This window comes from Jaculus jaculus, chromosome 16, assembly GCF_020740685.1.
Source record: "Jaculus jaculus isolate mJacJac1 chromosome 16, mJacJac1.mat.Y.cur, whole genome shotgun sequence".
Lineage (NCBI taxonomy): Eukaryota > Metazoa > Chordata > Mammalia > Rodentia > Dipodidae > Jaculus > Jaculus jaculus.
In genome coordinates, this window is record NC_059117.1 from 19,036,999 (window position 1) to 19,058,155 (window position 21,157).

The 21,157-nt window shown below is 37.6% G+C and overlaps 1 protein-coding gene and 1 non-coding gene across 6 annotated transcripts in view; both read left to right on the top strand.

Annotated features, from left to right (window-relative positions):
- Kmt2e (lysine methyltransferase 2E (inactive)) overlaps positions 1-21,157 on the top strand; it is a 99,817-nt gene that overhangs the window by 69,014 nt on the left and 9,646 nt on the right. For 4 of the 5 annotated variants that reach the window (XM_004652885.3, XM_045135479.1, XM_045135480.1 and 1 more), the window contains 8 exons: positions 558-788; positions 897-1,027; positions 2,629-2,746; positions 4,612-4,721; positions 7,875-8,139; positions 9,314-9,412; positions 18,214-18,378; positions 18,901-19,209. In XM_004652885.3, coding sequence (XP_004652942.1) covers positions 558-788; positions 897-1,027; positions 2,629-2,746; positions 4,612-4,721; positions 7,875-8,139; positions 9,314-9,412; positions 18,214-18,378; positions 18,901-19,209 — 1,428 coding nt within the window. The remainder of the gene's footprint in view (positions 1-557; positions 789-896; positions 1,028-2,628; positions 2,747-4,611; positions 4,722-7,874; positions 8,140-9,313; positions 9,413-18,213; positions 18,379-18,900; positions 19,210-21,157) is intronic. The other variant, XM_045135481.1, reaches the window with a different exon arrangement.
- LOC123455406 lies at positions 13,356-13,459 on the top strand. Its single transcript, XR_006633894.1, has one exon. It is a non-coding gene; the product is annotated as a U6 spliceosomal RNA (small nuclear RNA).

The following is a 21,157-nucleotide window of genomic DNA, read 5'->3' on the forward strand; positions in this document are numbered from 1 at the left end:
CTTGGAAACCAAATAGATGGCATTTATAACTAAATTTATCTTGGGCATGATTGAATATAATCTTAAAATTACTCTGGATTGAGATATCACAGTGTAGTTCTTATAAAACTTTAAAATTAGCATAATATGCAGCACGTACAGTTCATTATTATAGGTTTATCCTTGTTAAATAGAACTGTGAACAAATAATCCATGGCATGTTGCTATGGAGTGATACTGGCATTCTCTAAAAGCAGAAGTTTCATATACTTTTTTTCCTTTACCATAGCTGACAATCCAGTTTTAATATTTGTAATTTTACTGATATCCTTAAATTGGGCTACCATAGTGACTGACAAGGAAACTTGAATTGCTGCCATTGCTGCTTAACATAGCCTTCATTTTTCCAGCTGGTGTTCTGGCATCCATTGTTAAGAATGGAATTGGTTAATTTTTGAACTGGTACCAATTTAGACAGCCAAACACTGTATTTTTTATAAGTTGCCATTTACTTTTCTGTGTGTAAGGGTATAAGTACTTGCATTCAAATAGTAATTGTTATTTTGCTGTGACTTTAGGGTTCAGCTCCAGAAACCGATCCTTCATCTGATGGTGCAAATTTTGGATGGGAGACAAAAATCAAAGCATGGATGGACCGCTATGAAGAGGCAAATAACAACCAGTATAGTGAAGGTGTTCAGAGGGAAGCACAAAGACTAGCTCAAAAATTAGGCAGTGGTAATGATAAAAAAGATACCAGTAAATCAGAAATGAATACCAACAATTCACTTTTTAAACCTCCTGTAGAGGTATGTCACATGCTAAAAATTGTGAAACAAAATTGTTTTTGTACTGTACATCTTAATGTATGTATTGTGAAAGCAATCAGCGTTAATCACAACTTTTACTCATTCTAGAGCCATATCCAGAAGAATAAAAAAATTCTCAAATCTGCCAAAGATTTGCCTCCTGATACACTTATCATTGAATACAGAGGGAAGTTTATGCTGAGGGAGCAGTTTGAAGCAAATGGATATTTCTTTAAAAGGTACATTCACTTTTCCTATGTTTGTTTTCAACAGTTAAATGTTTTTTTTCTTTTCTTTTCAGGAGACAGGGTCTTATTCTATACCCCAGGTTGGTCTATTTCTCTTGCCTTAGCCTCTTGGGTGCTGGGATTATAAGTGTGACCCACCAAACATGGCTGGAGTTCTTGCTATTTTATCGGGATGCTGTGATTATGTATGTTGCTTCCTTAGTGATCATTTCAGTTTAAAATTATCATGTGGTTGATCCACTAATGGCAACTTGCCATAACTATGATAACAATAACAAAATGGAAATACATTTTTCAGTCTCTTGCCTATTTCCATGTTGCTAAACCTTAATCCCACTTATTTATGTTAGAATATCAGTCTGGAACTTCTGATTACTTAAGCTTATCCAGAACCTTTATTTCCAATACCTAATTGTTATAACATATTTGCAAGAACTTGAAAATATTATGGTGTCCATAATAAAAACCCCTACTTTATTATACAATGTTAGATTTGATACCACATAATCACCACCACTTTCAACCCCACTTTGTTGATGTTGGAATGGTTTTGAGATTCTTACGGACAATTGTTATGATCCTTTGATACCTATTGTTTCTTAGAGGTATAGAAGCATATTGCTACCTATAGGGGGATAACACCCCTATATTCTGTATCCTACAATAAAAACATTACTAGGCTATAACTTGTGTATTAAGATATGAAGGATACGTAAAAGCTATAGCTATATAGCACATTTAATCTGAACCTGTATAAATCGTTTTAATAGCAGCAAGAAATAGGAACTTTATTTTTTTTTAATTAATTTTTATTTATTTATGAGAGAGAGGGAGAGAGAATGGGCACACCAGGTTCTCTAGCCACTGCAAATGAACTCCAGACACATGAGCCACTTTGTGCATCTGGTTTACATGGGTACTGGGGAGTTGAACCTAGGTCCTTAGGCTTCATAGGCAAGTGCCTTAACTGCTAAGCCATCTTCTCAGCCCAAATAGGAACTTTTAAAACATGATATCTGCGAAGGCTATAGTCACTCTTTTTAATCTCTATAGAAATTCTACCATAAATGATTTGTTTTTGGCTTAGGCAAATTTAAGAGGCATAGCAAAATCTTCTGAGTATAAAGTATTATAAGGTAATTAATAGTGGCTTCTAGAGTTAGGTTGCCTATCTTTACTTCACTACTTAATATGACTTTCTTAGAAATTTCTTTCTTAAAAACTTTATGTATTTGAGAGAGAGAGAGGCAGCGAAAGTGAGAGAATGGCATGCCAGGGCCTTCAGCTGATGCAGACATACTCCAGATGCATGTGCCACCATGTGCATCTGGCTTATGTGGATCCTGGGGAATCAAACCTAGGTCTTTTGGCTTTGCAGGCAAATAACTTAACCACTAAGCCATCTTTCCAGCCAAGAAATTTCTTAAGCTCTTTTTTTTTTTCTTTTGGTAGTACTGAGGGATTGAACCTGGGACTACTGCATGTTAAGCGGGATATCGACTACTGAGTTGTATCCCCAACCTTGTTGTGTACTAAAGCATTAGTAACTTATAATACTGTTTTGTTTTGTTTTGTTTTTTCGTTTTCTGTAGGCCATACCCTTTTGTATTATTCTACTCTAAATTTCATGGGCTAGAAATGTGTGTTGATGCAAGAACTTTTGGGAATGAGGCAAGATTCATCAGACGTTCTTGTTCTCCCAATGCAGAGGTAAGCTTATTGCTAGGAAGTAAATTAGATTATTTGTAGTATCTGAGCACTGAGTATAAAAGTGTATTACTAGCTAAAAATACATTTCATCTCCAAAATTTTTCTGTTGTAAAAATTTAGGTGATAGTCTTTGATCCGAAAATTTAGTTTCCACATTGACAAAATTGTGAAGTTCCTTGTAAAAGGGAGTATTGATTGCACTTCTGTTTATCCTCAGAGTGTATTAATGGGTCAGATATAAAGTTAGGATTTTATAAGCTCCATGACAAAGCTAAAGTAGACTGTTTTGTGTGCTACTATAAAAATCTTCATTAAGACTGTATTTTAGTATATAGTGTAAAATAGTATTTTTAAACGCTAAAATTAAACATTTTTAAGTTTTTAAGTTTATAATTATAGTTTTGAAACTAAGATTATAGAATTTGGATTCAGACTTAGTACAACTATGTCTTCTCTATGGCTTAGTAGTTTTGTAACCTTATTTTTTACTTTTTTTGTTGTTGTTGTTGTACTGGGGATTGAACCTAGGGCCTTATGTAAGCCAGGCAAGTGTTTAACCACTGAACTATATACCCTAGCTTTTCTGTACTTTATTTTTATCTATAACAAAATAGTACTTGGGGCTGGAAAAATGGCACAGGGGTTTAATGATTTGCTTCCAATGCCTGCCAGCCCGGGTTTGGTTCCCTAGCACCCACTCTATGTGGACTCCAAAAATGATGTGTCTAACATTTGTTTGCAGCTATAGGAGACCCTGGTGCACCCACAGACACACTCAAAACTAAAAAGCTAGGCATAGTGCCATACACACTTGGCCAGCTGAGGTAGGAGGATCACCTTGAATTCAAGGCCAGCTCTGAGGTCCAAGTAGCCTCAAAAAGTAGCCAAAAAAAAAAAAAAAAAAAAAAAAAGCCAGGTGTGGTGGCGCACGCCTTTAATCCCAGTACTAAGGAGGCAGAGGTAGGAGGACTACAGTTCGAGGCCACCCTGAGACTCCATAGTGAATTCCAGGTCAGCCTGAGCTAGTGAGACCCTACCTTGAGAAACCAAAAGAAAAAAAAAATATAGAAAGTACGGAGAACTTAAAGGAGCATCATGGGAAGTGACACCAGAACAGTGTATCAGACAAAAGCTGTACTATCATTGCATCTCATCAATCTCAAGCTCTGTTTAAAGACCCCCATAATTTCAGAAATACTAAATGGTAAAAACATGCATCTTAGAATTGATAAAAATGCTTTTGTTTTTATGTTTTGTTTTGTTTTGTTGTTTTTTTTTGGTTTTTCGAGGTAGGGTCTCACTCTGGTCCAGGCTGACCTGGAATTAACTCTGTAGTCTCAGGGTGGCCTTGAACTCATGGCGATCCTCCTACCTCTGCCTCCCAAGTGCTGGGATTAAAGGCGTGCGCCACCACACCCGGCTTTTATGTTTTATTTTTAAAGTATTATTTTTATTTATTTATTAGAGAGAGAATGGGTATGCCAGGGCCTCTAGCCACTGCAAATGAACTCCAGATGCATGTGCCACTATGTGCATCTGGCTTATGTGGGATCTGGAAAATCAAACCTGGGTCCTTAGGCTTTGCAGGCAAGTGCCTTAACTGCTAAACCTTCTCTCCAGCCCTTGTTTTTCTATTTTATACATCATGGTGGGCTTATAAGAGTTGACAGCAATGCAATTTATCTTAGAAAAGCCTTCCAGATGACAACCAATGATTTATAGTTCTGTCTTATAATTTGAAGTTAACAGTAATCTTCCCAGTTATGTTTGCAAAGGATTTTTAAGAGCAGTTTCCCAAATTTCTGGATAACATGCTTCAAAACATAGAAAGTAGTTTATAGAAATATAAAATTATTCTGTAACAGGTGAGGCATGAAATTGAAGATGGAACCATACATCTTTACATCTATTCCATGCAAAGTATTCCAAAGGGGACTGAGATTACTATTGCCTTTGATTTTGACTATGGGAATTGGTAAGTTCAAACTTTAAATATATTATGTTGTTTCAATATAGTTCCATAATGTCCTTATAAATCATGTAGCCTTGTCAGTGCTTTAGCATTTATCAGGAGGCAGTAGAAAGTACTTTAAACTAAGCATTTTGGTTCTAATTCAGCCAAACATTATTGACTTTTTTTTCTGAGAACTTTTCTTCACTTTGTTATAGTATATGGAACTCAGTTTTAATTACACAACTTACTTAGTTAATCAAGATGAATGAATAATTTCTCTATTGGCCCTCAAAACAAATGATATTGTACCAAATTTCTTCACAATGTAATTGAAAGGGTCTTTTGTTTTTGTTTCTGAGAGTTTGCAAAAAAAATTCAATAACTATTTTTCTGAAATGCTAGCAAAAATAAACATTAATTCTCAATATAAAAACTCTCACATTAATATGACAGTACAAATAACACAGATACCCATGTACTTATTTCCAATATTGTGAAATAAAGCAGGGATGTAGCTCAGTGGTAGAGTGCATAGCATGTACAAAACCCTGAGTTTGATTCCCAAAATTTGAGAGGAAAAATAAAAGTAAAGCATGGTGATACATGCTTATCCTAACATTTGTGAAGGAAGAGACAGAGGATTGCAAGCTTGAGAGTTCAAGGTCAGCTTGGGATACATAGCTAGACCCATTAAAAAAAAACAGGACAAATACACATTGTTCTTTGAAGCCTTTTATATCTAGCAGCCAAATTGTAGGATCCTTGCCATTCACTACCTTCTGTCTTTAATTTGGTACATTATTTAACATTTTGCTGTCTATATATGTCAACAAATAATATCTGGAATTTTATATATTTTAAAACTTTTATATAAAATAAATTACATATGATAAAACTCCATAGCTCTATTTTGTTTATTTTCACTGCTAATGGCATTTATCTGTTAAACTATTGATGGACATTTACAAAATAAAATATATATTTCTGTGCCTTTTTTAATGTGTACATGCATTCATAACCTCTGCTTGGTAGGATATATGAGTGGAATTGTTGGGGTGTAGAATATGTACAGACTCAGTTTTAATGAAACATAGGTAAATTAGTATCAGAAGTAGCTTGTTACCAGACTTTATTATATATAAACCAAGCAGTTGAGTCCTGGTTCTGTCTACTGTTGGGACTTTATAAATTAATGCTAGTCAGCATAAAATCCTTTTCTTCTAGGAAATGCTTTCTTCCTCTTTCTCCTCTGAGGGGGGAGGGGAGAATGGTAGTTCTGCTGGGGTTCTAACAGCCCCAGGGCCTTACATATGTTAAGCATATACCTACCCCAAGGACGTTTTTATACGCTTATCATCTATATTTCTTTTCTTTCAAATTATCTAATCACCATCATTCGACCTTTTTCTGCTTTTTTGAGTTCCTTATATATTCTGTAGTCATTTATGTTATTACAAATAATCATTTCCTCCTAATCTATATTATAAACTTTCTATTACAACATTGTTTTAAATGTCCACTATAGTTTTTCTCAATATAAAACCCCTTTACATTGAATACAGGTGAGCTAGGTTTATTATTACTTAAGCTTTTCCTATTTAAGTCCTTAAGTAAAACATGATTTATGTTTAACATGCAATATCTGTTTTTGTTTTGAGACAGAGGCTCACTATATATCCCGGGGATGGCCTTGCACTTCTTCCTGCCTCAGTCTTCCCAGTTACTAGCATTATAAGTGTTCACCCACCACCACCACGGCAGAAAGTGAAACTTTAGCATAATAACTTTTACCTGCTGCTTTTAACATCATGCATTCCATCGAAGCTCAGAGTATAAGGTTTATATATTCCACCTGGTTTAAAATCTAGTCTGTTCACTTATTATATAACCTTAAACCAATTTCTTCATCTCTTTGTCACTGCATTACCTCAAGTATGAGAATCAAAATAGTCATCTAACTGGAATTTGAGTGTTTGGTGAATTAATACAGATACACTTTTTTAAACAGTCTGTGGCACAGAGTAACTGCTTAGTAAACATAAGCTCTACTGCTTTTATTATTTTTAAAGTTCTATTCCTAAAAGGAAACATAAAGAAGCATATGAGCTCAAGCTTCATTCTGATCTTAAAATGGGAGAAATAATAGTTACTGAAAAGATAGCCGGGCGTGGTGGCGCACACCTTTAATCCCAGCACTCGGGAGGCAGAGGTAGGAGGATTGCTTTGAGCTCAAGGCCACCCAGAAATGACAGAGTTAATTCCAGGTCAGCCTGGACCAGAGTGAGACCCTACCTCAAAAAACCAAAAAAAAAAAAAAAAAAAGTTACTGAAAAGATGAGAAAGTGAGTATAGCTATTTTAGTACCTTTTTAATGGGAGGAAAGGGTTTATTCTGGCTTCAGTCTCAAGTTTCATCATGACAAAGGAAAAATGGCAAAGCAGACTCTAGGTAACACATCTTGCCCTTAAGGTACCTTTAAAACATTTATTTGTTACCAGAGAGATACAGATGCAGAAAGAGAGAGTATATGGACATACCAGGGCCTCTTGTCAATGCAAACGAACTCCATATGCCTGTGCCCCTTTGTGTGTCTGGTTTTATATGGGTATTGGGGATTGGAACCCGGGTCATTAGGCTTTGCAGGCAAGTACCTTAACAGTGGAGCCATCTCTCTGGCCCTCGGGGTACCTTTTAAGGGAAACTGGTTATTGAAATCATTCCATAAAATATAATACAAACTAGGTAATTTTTGTTACTTGTTTTTGGTATTTGTTATACCTAGCATTTTAAAATTTCTGGTCAGTATAACACTGTGAGACCACTAAAGTAGTGATTTTTTTTTTTTTGCCTTAATATTACTTTGTGTAAGCTAGAGTATCATTTCACCTTAAAAGACACTATGTTCAAAAATCAGCATCTAAGAGCTGGGGATGTAGCTCAATTGCAGAGTACTCGCAAAGGTGCTTATCTAGCATATGCAAGGCTGTAAGTTTTATCCCCACTATTGCAAAACAACAAAATCAACATCTAATATGTTGTTTTATAACTAGAAACACAATAAAAAGTTCAGGATTATATATAATCAATAATTCCATGAACTCTATGGTAATGCTTAATTGTACATCTGAGTCCCTTTAAATGAACTGTTAATGTTTTTCCTGGTTATTTTTCCAGTAAGTACAAGGTGGATTGTGCTTGCCTCAAAGAAAATCCAGAATGCCCTGTTCTAAGACGTAGTTCGGAATCTACAGAAAACATCAATAGTGGTTACGAGACCAGAAGAAAAAAAGGAAAAAAGGAGAAAGATATTTCAAAAGAAAAGGATATACAAAATCAGAATATGACTTTGGATTGTGAAGGAACAAACAACAAAATAAAGAGCCCAGAAACGAAACAAAGAAAACTTTCTCCACTGAGACTATCAGTATCAAATAATCAGGTATTGAGCTTTACCAATTCTTGAGAAAATCGTACTAACAAAGGGAAATAACATCATATTTTAACATTTTCCTTTTTATTTAATATAAAATTGTCTAACAATTTTAAGTGTATTTTGTTTTTGTTTTTTTTCCTTCCAGTACTGAGGATTTAACCTAGGGCCTTGCACATGCTAGGCAAGGGCTCTGTCACTGTACACTAAACCCCAGCTCTTTAGTCTCTTATTTATAAAGTACTTACAGATAAAAATCCTGTTAGAATACTTATAGTATTTGCTAAATTGCAAGAAAACAAATAAGTCAACAAATCCTTACAGAACTGAAGCTTTTCCTAAGACTTGGTAACTTAAAGACAATTCCAAATAGCATTTCCTGATGTTTATAACTGTTCTCATGTAAAGGCTCATGTCATAAAATTTTCTTTCCCTGAATATCTACATACAGTAGTCACAGTAATTTTAGAAGAGATCCACAATCAGAAGCAAATATTTTTTTGAGAGAAAATTCATGACCATATAAGGGGGTAGAATTTGGCCTGCATTTCTGCCCTACCGGAAATATTTCTTAATGTGTTCTCTAAACAAAAAAGTCAGGAGGGGCTGTTAAAATGTGGAAACTAAATAAAGTTTTCCCTCCTCTATCCCCACTAAATCACTGCACATCTTCTAGGAATATTTCTCTTAAGTTTTATTTATTTATATTGATTTATTTATTTGAGAGAGAGAGGGGGAGACAGAGAGAGGGAGAATGGGCACTCCAGGGCCTACAGCCACTGCAAAGAAACTTCAGATGCATGCACCACCTAGTGCATCTGGCATATGTGGGTCCTGGGGAATAGAACTGAGCTCCTTTGGCAATTTGCAGGCAAGCATCTAAACCAATAAGCCATCTCTCCAGCCCTCTCTTAAGTTTTATGAACAGCTGTTTATTGAACATTTCAGGTCTGGTGGAAAATTGTTTTGGAACAAATACAAACACTACCATATTTGATAAGAACTTTAGAAAGGAAAATTATTTTATTGGATGAATTTGAAAAGTTATTTAGAAAATGAGTTTGAAGTAGGCTCATAATTCTATATATACATTGAATTAGTTGTGGTGAAAAGACACAATGTGATATCCCTAGTTTATAGATGGAGTAATAGTTTCCACAAAGCAGTCATTTCCATCTTTCAGGAACCAGATTTTATTGATGATATAGAAGAAAAAACTCCTATTAGCAATGAAGTAGAAATGGAATCAGAGGAACAAATTGCAGAAAGGAAAAGGAAAATGGTAAGTTGGGAAGCCAGTAGTTGCTTTATGGTACCCATTTGAGCTGTGAGAGCTACCCTTTTGAGTGTTAGCCATGGCTGCCGTCATGTGGACTTCTATACTTTTTCTTTAAGTTAGCAAATTTGGGGCATATGATATGACATTGAGCATTTTTATTTGGATTTGTCATTACCATTCAAATAAACTTGACTGCTTTTAAAATTTTTTTACCAGCATTCATTAGGCATTTTAGAATGTATGACTTTTTAGAAATAATATTTTTGAAGCCAAGGATTACTAATAAACTTTAATACCAAAATTGCTGTTCAGTATGTCTTTCATGAGCTAAATGTATCTGTTCTTTCCATGATTTAAGACAAAACAAACTTCAAGCACTATAATACCACCAGCCAGGTTAATGTCTTAGGCAAAGCTAAAAACCCCAGCATGGTTTCAAAGTTTTCATTTCTTTATTCTCACACTTGTAAATAAGGTATATTTGTTAAAATAAATTTAAATTCTTGGTATGACTTACTTGCAAATTTCTTGTCTGTGTAATAACTAGGACAAGAGATTTCCCCATAAATCAGTTGTAGGAGTTGGGCGAGGCAGTAGCCATGACTAAATAAATGAGTAAATATAGGGCTGGGGTGTAGTGATCTAGCACTTGCTTAGCATGCATGAAGCCCTGGGTTTGATCCCTAGCACCAACAAAACAAAACAAAACAGCATTCGGCATTTAATACAGTATTTAGCCCTAGGATTTGAAAATGACATTGCAAACTAATTAGTTGATGGCTTTCCCATATTCCCTTTGCTTATGTTACCTTTTATTTGGCTTCTTGTGTGTTATATAAGCCTAGAGGTGGGATCTTAGATATGGTCTTTGTAGGCCTACTTAAATGAGAGTCCCATGATGATGGCAACCCATCTAACACTGATTGCTAAGGTGTGCAGTTGCGAAAGCAATATAGAACTGTTTCATAGACATAAATTTCAGAAACACTGATCTGTTGAGAGACGGTAGTGCTAAAGATAGAAAGTATCTACCAGGTGTTTAATCCCAGCGAGACCGTACTTCAAAAAACCAAAAAATAAAAACAAACAAACAATTACATCTTTAGGATTTGGAAAAGATTGGTTCCTACATTTAAAGGAACTATCTTTTTTAATTAAAATATTTATTTTATGTATTTGAGAGTGGGAGGGGAGGATGGGTGTGCTAGGGCCTCCAGCCCTGCAAACAAATTCCAGACACATGTGCATCTGGTTTACATAGGTCCCAGGGAATCAAACCTAGGTCCTTTGGCTTTGCAGTCCAGCTCCTTAACCACTAAGCCATCTTTCCAGCTCCAAAAGAACTATCTTGAGCCCTTTTTCATAATCAGTTACACCTAACTAACTCCCTATATCTTTCCAAATTATTTATAGTGATTTCTTCACCATCCATTCACATCATTGTTTGTTCATTCCCCAATTAGTTCAGCTTTGGATTTGTATTTACTCCAGCAGGAACTCCTAGGAGACCTATTTCAGTTGAGTATGGTTCATTTTTGTCTGGGCTTTATGTCTTGTAGGAGCACTTGGGTGTGAAAGCAGGAGAGTTAGGAATTCAAAGCCAGCATGGACTGTGTGACACGCTGTCTCACCACTGTTTCCTTTCTCATCCTATTAAAAACAAAAAAAGCAACCACTTTGGTTAAAAAGGGGGGGGCACAGGGCTAGGGATGGTAGTGAACCACTGAAGGTTGTTTGCATGTTCGTGTAATTTTACTCAGGTTTCATTCTATTTAAAAGTGGTTATGGACTTGAGGGATGGCTTAGCAATTAAGGCCTGCAAGGCCACAGGACCCAGGTTCAGTTCCCCAGGAGCCACGTTAGCCAGATGCACAAGGGGGCGCATGTATCTGGAGTTCATTTTCAGTGGCTGGAGTCTGTGGCGTGCCCATTCTCTCTCTCTCCTTTCTCTGTCAGTATCAATAAATAAATAAAAATAAAATATAAAAAAGTGTTTATGATTATGAGGCTACTTTAAAAATATCAATTTTCATGCTGGAGAGATGGCTTCATGGTTAAGGCATTTGCTTGCAAAGCCAAAGGATCCCGGTTTGATTCTCCAGGACCCACTTAAGCCAGGTACACAAGGGGGCACATGCATCTGGAGTTTGTTTGCAGTGGCTAGAAGCCCTGGCGCACCCATTCTCTCCCTCTCTCTCCCCCTTTCTCTCTCTCTCCTCCTTTCTCTCAAATAAATATATATATAAAGAGCACTGGTTATTCTTCAAATAATAAATAGAACTTTAAAAAAAATAAAGAAATAACTACTTTCCTCTCAGTGCTGAGAACTATAGTGGAGCACCCTCATTTCCTGATCCCAGAAGATTGGTTACCCTTTTAGATGATGTTAAACTGGTAGAGGATCAGTGCTGTGCACATGTACACACATGCAGATAGGAATTTTTAAAAAATTGGCAAGGAGGCCAGACACAGACATTATTTTCTTTCCTTTTTTCCCCTCCATTTCTCTGAAGATCCCCAAACCATGCAGCTGCTTGTGGATATCCATTGCTTTCTGGACTCAAAAGGCCACTCTTCCTGTTATCCACCTTCCTCTTCCCAGCAGCTGCGGAGATTCCCAACTTGCCTTCCTTATGGTTTTTCCTCTCAAACACCAATAAAATTATCCCCGAGCTTAAAAAAAAATAATAATAATGGCAAGGAGGGCTGGAGGGATGGCTTAGTCATTAAGGCGTTTGCCTGCAAAGCCAAAGGACCCAGGGAATCGACCCACATTAGCCAGATGCACAAAGGGATGCACACATGTGAAGTTTGTTTGCAGTTGCTAGAGGTCCTGGCACACCCATTCTCTCTCCCTCTTTCTCTGTCAAACAAATAATATTTTTAAAAAAAAATTGCTAGGGAAAATACATGCATTTCCTAAGCTTACTTGTGATCCATTTTTTTTAGTTCTGGTTTTGCTTATAGGTAGGCTATATTAATATAGAATACTTTAATTTTAAATATTTTATTTTGCTTCTTTTAAAATTTGTGGTTTATTTATTTGAGAATGACAGAGAAAGAGGCAGAGACACAGAGAGAGAATGGGCACGCCAGGGCTTACAGCCACTGCTAACAAACTCCAGATGCCATCCAGATGTGCATCTGGCTAACATGGGTCCTGGGGAATCAAGCCTCGAACCTTGGGTCCTTAGGCTTCACAGGCAAGCGCTTAACCACTAAGCCATCTCTCCAGCCCTTATTTTGCTTTTGAGACATGGTCTCACTATGTAGTCTAGAATGGCAAAATAAAAAAATGTGAGAAACTTAAAAGCATGTATGATATAATTTGGCATTTTAAAATATTTCATTGACCAGCAGAGAGTAGGGAGAAAGTGTGAGGATGAGCACTCCAGGGCCTCTAGCCACTGCAGACAAACTCCAGATGCATGCACCACTTTGTGCATCTGTCTTTACCTGGGTACTGGGGAATGAAACCCAGGTTGTTCGGTTTTGAAGGCAAGCATCTTAACCACCGAGCCATCTTAACTCTTCAGCCCTAATTTGGTATTTTGAAAGGATATGAAAGTTTTTAAAATCTTTGGCTCCTTGGCCATAGTTCTTAAAATCATTATGTTCTTTACCATTTTTAATTGGTACATTTGCTTTGAAGTTTGATTAATAGAATATTAATGTTAATAGAATATCAAATAAGCAGAATGCAGAAGTATCCTAGGATTCCTGAGCAGTCAGCATGGCTTTTCCTCTCAAATCATTAGTATTTGGTTTTGGGAAAAAATGTAATATGAAAAACATTTTATAAAATTCAACATGAGTCGGCCTTTATTTTTCTAGTCTTTATCAGGTACGCTGGTTAGATTAACATGAGTAGTTGGATAAGAGCTAATTGAAAAGTGGCTACTTCAAAAAGGAACTCAAACTAGAAAACATACAGATAGCAATATTCATGCTTGCTACGGCAGCACACATACTAAAATTGGATCGATTCAGAGATTAGCATGGCCTTTGCGCAAGAATGACACACAAATTCATGAAGCATTCCATATTTTGATGTCCACAACTTAAAAAAAAAGAGGGCTCTAATGATGGCTTAGCTAAATGTTGGCTAAGTGAAACTTCCTTACACTCAGGTAATGCTTTGGAAGCATTGCCTAGATTTATCCAAGATTCCCAACAACAGTCTCAGTCCTCCAAAACAAAGCTAATTTGAGGACTGTGGAGATGGCTCAGCAGTGAGTGCTTACTGTGCGAACACAGATGAGAACTTTGGTTTAATTCCCCAGCACTTGCACACAAAGCCAGCATGGCAGTGTGCACCTGTAACACCAGCACTGAGAGAGCAGGGACAGGAGGATCACTGGGGCTCCCTGGTAAGTCACTTTTGCCAAAAAAGGGTGCTCCAGGTGAGACTGTCTCAAAAAAATAAGCTGAAGGAGGATTGAGGACAACTGACATCTTCCTGGCCTCTGAGTACATGCAACTGCATCTGCCTTCCTCTGCACACATAAAGTCTAATTTGACACGTTCTGTAAAGAAGCTTTAGCTAGTTGAGATTCAAACACTTCCATATTTTCAACCTTTGTGATGCCCATGATGTGTTTCAAACTCTTGTCTGTAGTCACAGGTTGGCCTCAAACTCACAGCAATCCTCCCGCTTTGCCTCCCAAGTGCTGGGATTAAAAGGCATGCACTATCATGCCTGGCTTTAAAAATATTTTTTAATATTTATTTTTTTAAATATTTTCATTTTTATTTATTTGACAGAGAAAGAGGGGGAGGGAGGGAGAAACAATGGGTGCACCAGGGCCTCCAGCCACTGCAAACAAACCGCAGACACGTGCACCCCTATGTGCATCTGGCTAACGTGGGTCCAGGGAAATCAAACCTGTGTACTGTAGCTTTGTAGGCAAATGCCTTAACGACTAAGCAATCTCTCCAGCCCTATATTTATTTGCCAAAAAGAAAGAGGCAGATAGAGAATGGGTGCACCAGGGCCTCTAGCTACTGCAAAGGATCTCTATACACATATACCACCTTGTGCATTGGCTTAAGTGGGTCCTGGTTGATTAGACCTGGGTTCTTAGGCTTTGCTGGAAAGTGCCTTAACTGCTGACCCTCTTCAAGCCAGAAGATGCAAAGTTTTGGTGGTGGTGGTTTTGTTTTGTTCCGAGGCAGAGTCTCACTCTGGGTCAGGCTGACCTGGAATTCACTATGTAGTCTCAGGGTGGCCTCAAACTCACTACGATCCTGCCTCTGCCTCTGCTTCCGCCTCCCTAGTTCTAGGATTAAAGGCATGTGTCACCATGTCCGGCCAAAGTTTTAATTGTAAAATGTAAGGGCAGATTTGTTGCCAGGAAAGTCATCTGATGGAAGAACTATGGTGGCTTTCATCTGACTTATCACTGTTTTCTCCTTGTATCAAGATTCAGTTGGTGCTGAGTAGTATTTTTCTGTTTCTCTCGTAGAGATTAGTAAGAGAAGACGAGTTTTAGGTATCCTGTTCAAAAAAAAAATGAAGTTATTGTTCTTTAACTGCCTGTAGTAGTCCTCAAATCCTTTAAATGCTTCCCATTACATGCTGTCCCCTAACAGTGATAACATGCTTTATATAATATATACCAAGTTCTTGAGTGCTTCCTATGTGGTAGGGTGTGTGTGTTGTCACGCCAGGGCCTCTAGCTACCACAAACGAACTCCAAATGCATTTTGTCTGTTTGTTTTCAAGGTAGGGTCTCACTCTAGTACAGGCCAACCTGACATTCACTCTGTAGTCCCAAGGCTGGCCTTGAACTCATAGTGATCCTCTTACCTCTGCATCATAAATGCTGGGATTACAATGTTTTAAGATTCTGGCCAACTCTAAAAGACTGAGAATCAACTACTTGTATTATCTTTTGCTAATGAATTCTACTTAAAAAAATAATTTTATTTATCTGAGAGGGGGGGGGGGCATACCAGGGCCTATAGCCACTGCAAACAAACTCCACAAACGTGCGCCACCTTGTGTATCTGGCTTATGTGGATACTTGGGAATTTAACCTTAACTGCCTTAACTGTTAAGCCATCTCTCCAGTCTGGATTCTACTTTGTGTGTGTGTGTGGGGGGGGGGGGCTTTGAGGTAGGGTCTCGCTCTAGCCCAAGCTGACCTGGAATCCACGGGGAAGCCTTGAACTCTTGGCAGTCCTCCTACTCTGCCTCCCGAATGCTGGGATTAAAGACCTGTGCCACCACACCTGGCAGGTTCTACTTTATTTTATTTTTTAATTCAATTAAATTTATTTATTGTTTGGTTTTTTGAGGTAGGGTCTCACTCTATCCCAGGTTGACCTGAAATTCACTATGTAGTCTCAGGATGGCCTTGAGCTCACAACAGTCCTCCTACCTCTGCCTCCTAAGTGCTGAGATTAAAGGCATGTGCCACCATACCACAAGTTCTACTTAAAAAAAAAAAAAAACAATTTGTTTATTTGAGAAACAGGCAGAGAGAGAATAGGTTAGCCAGGGCTTCCTGCTATTGTAAACGAACTCTAGACACATGCACCACTTTGTGCATCTGGTTTATATGGGTATTAGGGAATCAAATCTGGGCCATCAGGCATTGCAAGCAAGTGCCTTCACCTGCTGAGCCATCTCTCCAGCCTAAGTTCTGTTAATTGCATGAGTTGTTGTATTTTGTTTGTTTTTCGAGATAGGGTCTTGCTGTAGCCTAGGCTGGCCTCGAACTCACAGCGATCCTCCTACCTTTGCCTTCCTAGTGCTGGGATTAGAGGCATATGCCATCATGTCCAGCACATCTTATAATAATTTTATCTCTGATTTCCAATCCTACCATCTGAAACTATGTCAAATAAATCTTTGGCATAAAATCATAGCTATCTTAGAAATTCCAGGATAACCCTAACAAAGTCTCTAGGGTGGACAGGTAGCTCAGTTGATACAGAGTCCTTGCCTAGCGTGTATAATCCCCTAGAACCCTCATTTGCCTATAAGAACTCTTAGAAAGTAGAAGCAGGCTCGGAAGTTCAAGGCCAGCCTGGGATGCATGAGACTCTTGTCTCAATAAAACAAAAATTTATACTACCTTATGACTAAGTTGTTCACACATAAAAGATTCTTGGCAAGACCAATTTGTTTCTTATGGAAAAATACAATCTTTTTCAAGCATTCAACATGGTTTTACAAATTATTAACCTTTCCCCTCCAACCAGGTTCAAGAGATAAAGCAACTGTAAATGTTATGTTTTGAGGCAGTCTAGATAGCTAAATTTAGGGTATTAGAAAAACTTTGACATGAGAGACAGAGGTTTTATGTAAATAAAGTTTTAAAGGGATTTAATAAGGTCCTTTTAAAGACTAGAAACATGAAATAGTATATGGGCAGAATTTAAAATTTCCCATGGTGTATTGTGTATATGTACATAGGTTATCAATAAAAGATTTAAACAATTTCAGTGCCAGTAAACAAACAAAACCTTGTTTTGCCTATGCTACCGATTTTAATGTTTTTTGGTTACCCATCCCAGATCAGGAAAGCAAAGATGAGTACATTTACCTCTTTGAACCACAATGCATGTCTTTAAACTAGAGACGAAGAGAACATGTCACATTTTCACTATAGCCTATTGCTATAACAAACTAGGAACTTTACAATGCCTTTGCAGCTAGGTTGTTTTGGCATCTTTTGCTTCCTTACTGAATGTGACAAAAGAGAGGAGAGAAAAAAAACAAACAAACCAGGAAATAGTCATGTCTGGATACAGGTGTCTCAGTGCTTGAATCTCTGCCAGTAATGATTGGAACTAAATCTCCAATGTTGACAAGACTATGGCAGCCAGATCTTGAGTTTCTGATCTTTCTTTCTTTCTTCCCCACATCGATGACAATGAAGGAGGAAAGACAAATGGATCTGAGCCTCAGGACCTGGTTCTTTTCATTTGGAGAACTGGACAGTTGATGGACGTGCTTCCTGGTTCTGGTTGAAAGCTGATGCATTTGCCAGGCCCTCTGATCAAGGCCCTGGGTCTTGCTCTTAGTGTTCTCTCTCCAAGAGAACTGATGGTCAAAGGAACTCTTGCTGTTCCCTCAAGCCCTGCCTTGAAGTGTCAGTGTAAGAATGAAAGAGCAGAAGGTAGAGGATGCCTTGAAACACTGTAATGGAGGGCAAGAGGGCTAAAGTAGAAATAATACTTATGGAGTGTCTAACATTTGCCAAGTATTGTTTGTAAATCTCACATTTTCTATTTGAATTTAGTAACAGTCCATTATAAATATTATTCACCAAGTTTTAGCTTCAAAAAAACTGAAAACTAATTTGCAAGGGTGATGAGGCATTTTCTAAATGGACTGGTAGCCATGATTTGAACCTAAGACTTTATGCTACGTTGTAGCAATAACATTGGTTCCTTAAGTGTATGTGAGTTTTATCTTTTCAATTTAGTACCTCTGGAATTTTGACTCACTTTTAAAAGACAAGCTTCTATATTAAGAAAAAGGATTTGTTTTTTAGCATGGTAAAGCAAAGTGGTTTTTGAGGCTTATTCTGCCTTATCCTTAACACTCAGTCATCTAAATGTTCCTTCTATGAAATATATCTGTAATAACAGGGCTTACTGAGATGATGTTTGGGGTTCTTACATGTGTTGAATGACTGTAATTTGTTTTTTCCCCTACCTCCCACAGTAGATTTTTTTTTTTTTTTTGCTAACAGTTTCGCAGCAATTGTTTTTTAAATTAGCCATGAACATCTGGAATTTATTTTTATTTTGAGCAATGATATTATGTCACTTAAAATTTAAATTCCTAGACAAGAGAAGAAAGAAAAATGGAAGCAATTTTGCAAGCTTTTGCCAGACTTGAGAAAAGAGAGAAGAGACGAGAGCAAGCTTTGGAAAGGATCAGCACAGCCAAAACTGAGGTGAAACCTGAATGTAAAGAGGCAGCGACTGTCAGTGATGCTGAGGTCATTCAGGTAGTGTTACCCAGATCTACTTTGATTTTCACATGTAAATGCCTTCAAGTAAAATTCTCACAGGATTTTATTACATCTGTAAAGAATTTTAAGCAGGATGGAAGGGATGGCTTAGCGGCTAAGGCATTTGCCTGCAAAGCCAAAGGACTCAGGTTCAATTCTTCAGGACCCACGTCAGCCAGGTGCACAAGGGGACACACACGTCTGGAGTTCGTATGCAGTAGCTGGAAGCCCTGGCGTGTTTATTCTCATTCATTCTCCCCCCCCTTTCTCTATCAAATAAATAAAAATTAAATTAAAAAAAAAGAATTTTAAACAATGCCTGTCATTAGCTTTTTAATAGCATGTTTTAAAGTCCTATGGGAAATTTAGACATGATTGTACTGTTTTGTTTTAGAGAAATTTTCAATTATGTTGATTTATCAGAATGCATAAAGAAATTTTGGGAAGTCAGTTCTGAAGTAGATAAAAGTACAGTGTCTGTAGACATCAGGAGCCCTGTGGTTTTGTATTTTCAACTAGGAACAAGCAAAAGATGAAACTGGGATGAAGCCAACCCCTGCCAAAGTGAACCGCACTAAACAGAGGAAAAGTTTCTCTCGCAGTCGGACTCACATTGGACAGCAGCGTCGGAGACACAGAACTGTCAGCATGTGTTCAGACATCCAGCCAGCTTCTCCTGACATTGAAGTGACGTCACAACAGAATGACATTGAGACCACTGTACTTGCTGTAGAACCAGAAACGGAAACTGCAGTAACAGAAATAATTACTGAAACTGATGTTCCAGCACTTAATAAATGTCCCACAAAGTATCCGAAAACAAAGAAGGTATGATTCTTAATAAACATAAAAACTGTTTAACCAATATCTCATGAGTTGCTGGTGTAAAATTCAACTTACATCTAATGATCTGAAGTAGGGGCATTGTTTTTCACTTGAAGAAAGTCTAATTACAAGAACTGCCAAACTGTCCGATGTTTGTGTAGTTTGCATTTTTATGAACAGTTAATATGTCAAGATTTTAGTATTGGAATTCATGGTTTGTCTACCTTAGTACAATACAAACATTTCTCTGAAACTGCCTTCCAGCAACCTATGCTGTGGGGATCCAATCCTCAGGTCTTGTGAATGCTAGGCACTGAAACATTCCCAGCTGTTCTTTTATTATGTACTTTTTTTTTTTTTTTTTTTTTGAGGTAGTTTCACTCCAATCCAGGCTGACCTGAAATTCATTATGTAGTCTCAGGGTGGCCTCAAACTCACGGCGATTCTCTTACCTCTTGTTTATATACTTTCTAAAGAAAATTGTTTAATATTTATTTTAGATAGGGAGAGAATGGGTGTGACAAGGCCTCCAGCCATTGCAAGCCAGTTCCAGATGCATGCAAACTCCAGATGCACATGCCACCTTGAGCATCTAGCCCTGTTTTTGTATACTTGTAAATTTTCATGGGGGGGGGGAGGTGTAGAAATGGCTCAGCGATTAAGGAACTTACTTGCCTGCAAAGCCAAAGGACCCAGGTTCAATTTCCCCAGGACCCATATAAAGACAGATGCTGGACACAATGGTACATCTGGAGTTTGCAGTGGCTGGAGGCCCTGATGATAAATATTCTTAAAATGTGAGTTTGAGATCACCCTGACACTACAGAGTGAAATTCTAGGTCAGCTTGGGCTAGAGCAAGACCCTACCTTGAAAAATAACAAACATATGAACTGTTCACTAAGTTAAACTAACCTGAGATTTCCAGCTCAGAAATAACACTACAGTCTTTCATGCTATTTTTCTCCCACTCTGAATAGCTAGAGTAGAAGCCCAGCAATCTTTAGGGTATAAATGAATTCTTTTCACACTTTTATAGCAAGGTACTTGAGACTGTGTTTGTTCTTTGTTCTTACCTAATTCCATATAATTTGTGGGCAGGCTGATAAACCATGAAAAGTATGCTAAATAACATGTTGTGAACCTGTATTTTAATGGCAAAAGCTAATCCTTGCCAGAGAGTCATGGGTTTTATTGGATCTCTAATGTTTAAATTTGTTTTCTACTGTACCATAAGCCAATATGTACCTTCAACAGCAGTGCTATTTTTGTCCGTAGTGGAAGGACAAAAATATAATTACAATTTTTGCTTATGATTAAAGTAAGACTTCCCAGTTACAAATATCACATAAACCCTTTAATCACTAGATGACTAAATTGTTGTCACACAATGTGTTTATTTAAATTGATAGTCTGTGGTGGGGGCTCCTGCATCCCTCTGTTGTGAAATATTAACTCTTGTATCCTACCTAAGTCTCAACTTAAAAGCTCTTTGGGGGTTAAAGAGATAGCTCAGCACTTAAAGGGGCTTGCTTGCAGAGTTGACAACCTGGTTCAGTTCCCAAGTACCCATATAAAGCAATATGCACAAAATGGCACATACATGTGGAGTTCATTTGCAATGGCAAGAGGCACTGGCATGCTTATTCTCTCTCTGTCTGTGCTTGCAAATAATATTTAAAAACTAAAAACAGGACTGGAGAGATGGCTCAGCAGTTAAGGTGCTTGCCTGCAAAGCTAAAGGACCAGAGTTTGATTCCCCAGTACCCACATTAGCCAGATGCACAAGGTGGTGTATGCATCTAGAATTCTGCAGTGGCTGGATACCATTAAAGGCCTCATTCAGTAGACATTGTTCTAAAAACCTTATGTGTGCCCTGTAACTCTATTTAAGAGAGCATGAAGGAGAAAGAGAATATGGTTTCTTGCCACTGTAAATGAACTGCAGGTGGA